Source organism: Epinephelus moara, chromosome 18, assembly GCF_006386435.1.
Source record: "Epinephelus moara isolate mb chromosome 18, YSFRI_EMoa_1.0, whole genome shotgun sequence".
NCBI classification, from domain to species: Eukaryota; Metazoa; Chordata; class Actinopteri; order Perciformes; family Serranidae; genus Epinephelus; species Epinephelus moara.
The window spans coordinates 2,555,297-2,562,963 of record NC_065523.1 but is presented as its reverse complement, the minus strand read 5'-3'; the positions used below and the strand labels follow the sequence as shown (position 1 = coordinate 2,562,963).

The 7,667-nt window shown below is 44.5% G+C and overlaps 1 protein-coding gene across 1 annotated transcript in view; it reads right to left on the bottom strand.

Moving 5' to 3' along the window:
• Positions 1-763: 763 nt before the first annotated feature.
• si:dkey-191g9.7 (GRIN2-like protein) overlaps positions 764-7,667 on the bottom strand; it is a 29,698-nt gene continuing 22,794 nt past the window's right edge. Inside the window, exon 2 of the mRNA XM_050070263.1 lies at positions 764-4,300. Coding sequence (XP_049926220.1) covers positions 2,734-4,293 — 1,560 coding nt within the window. The 5' untranslated portion in view covers positions 4,294-4,300 and the 3' untranslated portion in view covers positions 764-2,733. The remainder of the gene's footprint in view (positions 4,301-7,667) is intronic.

Sequence of the window (7,667 nt, the reverse complement as noted above, 5' to 3'; positions counted from 1 at the left end):
AGCCTGATAGCTGAAGGCTCTAGCTCCTGATCTACTTTTGGAGACTTTAGGGACCACGAGTAACCCTGCGTTCTCAGAGCGCAGTGTTCTGGTGGGATAATATGGCACTATGAGCTCACTAAGATATGATCATCCAATACAAGCATACAGAGGAAACACAAGATGGCGCTAGTGCCCTGATGACGTCAGATTTCATTCCATATATTCTGTCTTTCTTTCAATATATTCAGACTGTCATTCATTCCACATATTCAAACTTCATATAAATATATACATGTATGTGTATACATACATACATACATACATATATACATACATATATATATATATATATATGTATATATATCTGAAATGGAATTTTCACCCAGTAGTAAGAATACCTGACAATACGCTTGTGTTTCACAGTGAAAACATTATTTTGTTTTAAACACTTAATGAACAATGGTGTCATTGTTAGTCTCTGCATCTATCACAGATGACACTGATGAATCCCTCAGTGGTTTACTGTGACAGGGATCTTTATTGTCTTTGTTGTATTAAGTGATCAAAAGTTTGTTTTACTTATCTTATAACACCTACATCATGTATTTTCCAGAACTGATACTTGACCAAGCAGTTTATGAGCTTATATATGCTGTATGACATTAGTTATACAGTTGTGACAATAAAGTGGGCGATGGAGTGGATTCATGATTAGATTATAAAAACGTGATACTGAGAAATGTTTTATGTTTCCTTTATTGAAGCATGCAATAATACTCTTATTGGGTCTATTAATATATCACTTTTACTTTCAGCTTAAAAGACTTTTACAGGTGTAGATGTCATATCCAAGAATAACAACATTAAAGCCCTGCTAGCACCCCAAAGAGGCTGCAATGTTGATTTCACCCCACAATTAATACTCAAGTGTTGGATAGATCCTGTAGATTCTAATGTAGCTAGTCTTAGAGCCACAGCCTCATGAGGAGTGATATTCAAGTTTTTCCTGAGAGGGATGCTAGGGGAAAGACTGTGGGCCATTAAAATATAGCAGCCAAAGACTATCGGTATGTTGTTCTACTGACGTGTGTGACTCCTGTTCTGCTAGCAGATACCACTCAGCATAGCCATAGACCAATTCCTCCTGGCATACGCCACTGCTGTCACTGCTATGTGCCCCATAAAACTAACATTTCACTTGTGTGATGACTGATGTCATTCTTGTTTTAGTGTCATGTGGTGATTGTTTGTGAACAGAGGTGTTGATTGACTCTTTGTTTTTTTCTGAAGCTGTAGACTTGGGTGTGAGGGATTAGGATATGGGTTAGGTGATACATTGCTAGTGGCTCCCTCTGCCGGGCATCCACTGACATGTGCTAGTGCCAGTGCATGTCACTCAAGACCCCAAACACCAGGAACCTAGGTAGTCAGCCAGGAGGAGGAACTTCTCTGTACTGAATTACATCACACATTTCACACATTTATTATAAGATTAACAAGAATAAAATTTATTGCAGGACTGTTGTATCAGATTGCTTTACACAGGACAGGCTTTGTTTCATTGTCTCTGTGTCCTTTAAGTGCTGTCATATGAAGACACACCTGCAAGGAGCAGCACTCTAAAAACACTGGCAGTGCACAGCTGCAGGATTCATGATTTCACTCATTGAAATATTGAACCACAGACAACAAATGATGAAATATAAGCTGTTGTCAGTTACCTTTTTTTAACAATAATGCAAACCGTTGATCATCATTTCACATGAAGTATTTCCACTTATTCTGGTGTATAGATTAGTCTATCCTCCATAGACCCTCTGATCAGATGGGTAACATTTGAGGCTGATACTGAGAGTAGCCTTAAGGCCCTGACACACCAAGCCAACGGTTGGCCGTCGGTCAAAGTCAGGCCGTCGGTGAGCGTCTGTCGCCCTAGTTTTTGCGGTGTGTCCCGCACCGTCGGCACTTCAGCATCGGCGGCTTTTCGGCCGATTGAGCATGTTGAATTGGCGGCGGAGCTTGTCGGTGAGAGAGATCACTCTGATTGGCTGTTCAGGTTTTATTTCCTCGCCCCTGTAGCAAGTGAATCTGCCTGTAGTGAAACTGGGGCTAACCGATGCTTCCTCCTCAGGTTCCACTTCACTCAGCTGCCCGACAGACCCGCTGCTTCTTCTCACTTTAACCTGAATAGCTGCAGCATGACCGGAGGGAAGCACAGCCAGTTAGCCTCCGCTAGCCTCCCAGTTAGCCCCGGCTCTCCGTTTGGATCCAACCGGAGCACCGAGCCCCGGATTGTTATTCAGGTTAAAGTGGGAAGAAGCAGCGGGTTTGTCAGGCAGCTGAGTGAAGCTGAGTGAAGTGGAGCCTGCGAAGGAAACACCGGGATGTAATAGTCCGTGGAGGTGCTGCAGTGCTCGGCTGCACAGATAGGAAACCCCTCGGCTGACAGGATGTACCACTCTCTCACTCTGCTACTTTGTTTATCTCATGCATTGCTTGGATTTCCGGTTTCCCTTTTTGTGTTTTTTCCACTCACGCGGGCGCAGAACGTACGTGCTACTTGGCCGTTGGATGTAGTCTTTGTAGTGCATTCAAATGGAACTGACACAGGCGACGTGAGGCGACGTAGACGACGCAGCAGTTGGCTTTTGTTGCCGCTAGTTCTTTGATGTCGGTTTGGTGTGTCAGCACCTTTACTAGTTACTGAACACAGTGTTCAGGCTCTGTCCTGTCCATCAGTCAGCTAGTCAGTTAGTCAACAGCTGTAGTGCTGCGTGAGCAGCAGGCTGAGGTTCGAATGGAGCCAATCATTCTGCCCATCTTTGTCTGACCGTTCCTGCCCTGCTGGGAGGTGTTGGTGTTCTGGCGAGACAGCTTAGCTGCATGACTCGCCGTCTCCTTGATCTGCAGCTCCAGGTGTTTCTGGATGGCCAAGCCCAGCTCTTCAGGGTCCACAGAGGCCCCGTACACTTCCCATGTCATCCCTTCTGCATCCCACTTCACCTCCTTCACTGGGGTCTTGGAAGCCCCACCCGGTTTCTTGCCTACGTCACTGTTGGTTTTCAGAGTCTGAGTGCAGGAGGTCTCGCTCTTGCTCTCCTCTGCCAGACAGATCTGGGGGAACACATGAGGTGTGACCATCTGTCCTGTCTGCACCCCAACATCCCTCAGCTCTCTGTGGGCTGTCATTGTCCCCATGTCCTGGGTTATGGTTCTGACATGGCCAACGGGACTGCTGCAGCACGCTTCTCCACCAAAGTGTTTTGGGGATTGTGGCCCAGCACCAGGGGGCAGCAAGCTGATCCAAGAGCAGTTAAGGTTGCAGCACCGAAGTAGGTGCTTGGCATCCAGGCCTGTTTCACTGACAGAAGAGATGAGGCGAGGCAGGGTGAGGTGGTTCATTGCTGAAGGAGGTGCCGCTGTACGCTGGATGTCACAGGTTGGCTCTACACCTGCCAGGCGTGGCAGCAGCTGGGAGGGGGCTGGGATGGGTTGGGGATGACAGTAGGCAGCAAATGTGTCCTCAAAATTGACATGATGGTTATAAGAGCCATAGCAGAGTGCCTTGTCACATTTATGGGGAAGATGGCTCCTTTCTTCAATACCCTCCACCTTGCCTGCTGCCTCAGGGGACGAGATACAGACACACCTGCTCTGAGGCTGCTGTACATCACTTTCTCCACTGTTGGGCCCTCGGCAGATAGTGGTGATAATGTTGCACTGCTGCAGCTGCATGGGCTGCTTGCAGGCTAACATGGAGTGACTCTCAGCCTCTTGGACACTTTTATCTCCATGGTAAGCAAGCCCACAAGTCTCATTGACTGGAGCCTGGGGGGGCATTCCCTGTTTAACCACAGGTAAGGTTTCTGAGTGACTCCTGTGAACAGGTAGAGAGGCTGACTTTATGTTCTGCCCCATCCTACCAGCAACAAGGCTGTCACTGATTGCATTCACAACTGTGTCGTGGTGATGTGACGGTGTATACGTCTCAGCCAGACTATGGGGGTGGCTTGAGGCCTTGGGAGGCACACATCGTTCAGATTGGCTTTTGTCTTGTTCACCAGGCTCCCTATGGACATTCAGACTGCTGCAGTTAGTTTCCCTGGTAGGAGAACTGACTGAATGATCTTTACAGATCTCCTGTGGCTCCTCCTGGCAGCTGTTACCTGGTCCTCCAGCCAGTCTGGAGGGTGTTGTTGCCTGTATCGAACTCGAGGTGTTGAAGAGTGACTGACCGGACAGGGTAGATTCCAAAGAAACAGCTTCCCCTGGTGGGTAGAGCTCTGACACAGGATGCCCAGCCTCTGCCATGGAAAACCTTTAAGGAGAATAAGAGATAACGTGTAGATGTCTCACACACACAGTACAGAAAATCTCATAATTCTTGCACTTCCAATTTGCAATTTTGTATCAAGAGTGTAAGATTAACTATTGATCACTGCATTGCCTCATTGATATTGGGTCAGGGAAACCGTGGATGGTTGTAACATTTTTGACATTTCTGTCTGTAATATGGAGCTCTTTTAAGCCAGAGCATTCAAAATGTGATACAAACTCCAACGGAAAATTACAGAGCTATCAGGATATATCAAAGACATCTGGATTAGGAAAGCAGGATTTCTACAGATACCTGCAAGTCAGGGGCTACTTTGAAAAAAAAAATTCAAAGCTTGGAGACAAATGAACACAACCTTATTTCTACATTTTAAAATGCATACACAATGGGAGAAAATAAAAAGTTGGTTTCAAATTTCAAAGAATCATTTTACAAAATATATGAAACAAAAATGGGAGAGAAAATCGGACAGAGATGGCTGTGCAAATAATCGTCTGGTGGTCGCGATTACGATTTTGAGGTGAAATGATTTCAAAATGAATGAAATCGAGGGTAAACGATTTTTGGTCACGGACGCCTGGAGATGTTATTTTGTCTTCTACGGAAGCCGTGCATGCACAATACCGGCCCTTCCCCTCCTCTCCTCTATTCACTCTACGAGCCAGTCAAGTAGGTGAACTACGAATAATGCGAGGGGCAGGTGATCGCGGAAGATTTCAAAAACAGCGTGCGTAAAATGACAGAGGGAGAGCGAGAGAGGTTGGTCTGTGTGTGTGTGTGTGTGTGTGTGTGCGCGCATCTATGGAGCTACATTTGTTTCTTTATTATTCAATCAAACAGAGTATAATATTGCAATCAAAAAATGTTTTATTGCAAGTAAAAAATGTTTGATTAAAAAATACGAAGTCAAAAGTTTTGTTTGTAAATCCTTAAGTTTTGTTTGCAAATCAAGTCAAAAAGTTTTGCGAGTAAAAAGTTGAACCTCGTGGGCGGGGCCTAAACTGAAAGCTGTAAGACATGTCTCTATTGGCCAGTCTCAATCGGAATGACAGCTTGCAAAGCACTTTTTTTTTCTTCTTCTCTCGTTTGGCAGATTGCAAACAATTTAAAAGTGCATACCGCCACCTACTGTACAAGAGTGTGCAACATCATGTCATTTAGCCTGTTTCTTAAATTCTACTCATCAGCCTAGTACGCTTGCAAAACAACATGGGAGTTCTGTAGTTCACGGGGAATTCAGTGCGGAAGCTGTGGCGAAAATCAATTCTGAAACCGAAGTTTTTCGGGCTCCGGTTTCCAAAAAAAAAATTCATCCACACGAGTGGTGTGATAAAAAAAATATGATACACATGCCAAAGCAGTAGGTGGCGATGTAACTTCGGAAAGGGCATTTTAACCAATCAGAGGTCAGAGTCAATACCGGAATAGGGAAGTGCGGAAAATCAAAATAACCTGATCCACAAATATAGCGCAACCTAATTCAACAGCAGAGGCGCCTGAACGATCAACTACACTTCCACGAAAGCAGTGACGGGCCTGCCAACGGAGGTCCGACCCGGCCAGATCCAGAACCTCCGTTGGCAGGCCCGCCGCTGCTTTCGTGGTAGTGTAGTTGGGGTAGCTAGCAACAGGAGCAGCCTCCTTTGTTGGTCGCTAGGTCGAGCAGCTGGATTTAGCCTACCATCCAAAGAGAGCAGATAGCACGCTCACAAATAAAGTTAGTGTGACATATAGGGTATTTATGTGTGTCTGCCCATTCAATTGGGACATTATTTTATGCATATGATATCGATTTTGTATCTTTACAGATACCATACAGATACCCCCCCATTCAATTTAAAGCATAACTGATTTGAGTAAAGGCATGAGAGCAAATCTGGGTATATAAACGGTTGGCTCTTCAGTTGGCAGTTACACCTAGAGTAAAGCTACTGAAGACCAGCAAAATCAGCGTTTGCTTTCAATTATTCTTTCAGGTGGGTAAATGTCACCTAAGCACCTTCAGATTTTAGTAGTGTACCCTTAATAGAAAATTTGTTTATATAGTTTGTATTGTGCTTTGTGATATTGTTTGAGGGAACTGTAACGTAAGGTAACTGCACACGAGTGGATGCAACCGTCACTAATGCTAGCGTAGTTCCTCAGGGATTACTTTAATTTTGACAATCTAACCTGTGACAACACATTAGCTAAGGTTGTAAGGACTGTAACTGTTGGTAGCTGTTGTTAATTTTGTTTAAATATGTTGAATTATAATTTTATGGGTTATTGTTTGTTGGATGATTGAGCTAAGCTAACTGACGCTAACGTCAGCTGTCACTTGTTGCCATAGCAACAGTAAACATTCACATACGGGCTAAATGCAGAGTGCAGAATCAAGCTTCATTGTAAATATAGTTAAGATACATTGTATTTAACACAGGATGTGGGATTTTAGTAGTTAGTAAACTTTTAGAAAAGAGCTTTTTACCATCACTCTGACGTCAAACAATGAAGACAGGTAATAAAATACTGCGATTATCCTATCTACACGCAACCACTGGCACCGGAGTCTTCCAAAAACTTCACCCTGGACTCCGGTTTCAAAGAAACGTGGTTTCAGGGGCCCAAAAGTGTGGTTGCGTGTGGCCAAACAGCCAAATCGCATAGAATAATGCACGGTTTCAGAAGTACATGGGTCCGTGTGGACTAGGCCTAATAATAGCAAGAATGTTTTATTTGAAGTGGTGCATGTAGATTGCTTTTGTTTAGCCAGGGCTCTCTTCGCCTACATCTACGCCTTAGCATCTGATGGGTCCTCCAAAGCATCTGGCAAAGCAGAGTGCCAAACAATAATTAATGCCAGCACAATCAGCTGCATTTTCACGGAGAATAACATCCAATGCGCAATGTAAGGGGCGTTGTCAAGTCTGTCTCAATTTCGTTTAAATATCCCCGCGTACTTGGCCACTTAATACATGCTTGAACACTATAGGCAAATGTACGTTCCGTGTGGCAAAACGTCACCAAAGTGTGTGTGTAACCAAGCGCACTCAGCCCAGTGTGGAAAAATGGGACAGGCCGAATTGATCATCTTGTCGATAGCGCCGTAGGCTCGCTGCGAACAACACTCGACTCTGTACCTCCCCTTTAAAAGAAGTTAACAAAGCAAAGAAAGTTCGCTCCTTGGTATAACTTTCAAACCCGTAAGTTAAAACAAATATCGGGAAAATTTGAAAGGAATTTGCGATTAACCAAACTGGAAGAATCTCGTTTAGTCTGGGCAGACAGTCTCAAAACGTATAAGAGGGGCCTCCGCAATGCCAGAGCAAACTATTACTCAGCATTAATAGAAGAAAATAAGAACAAC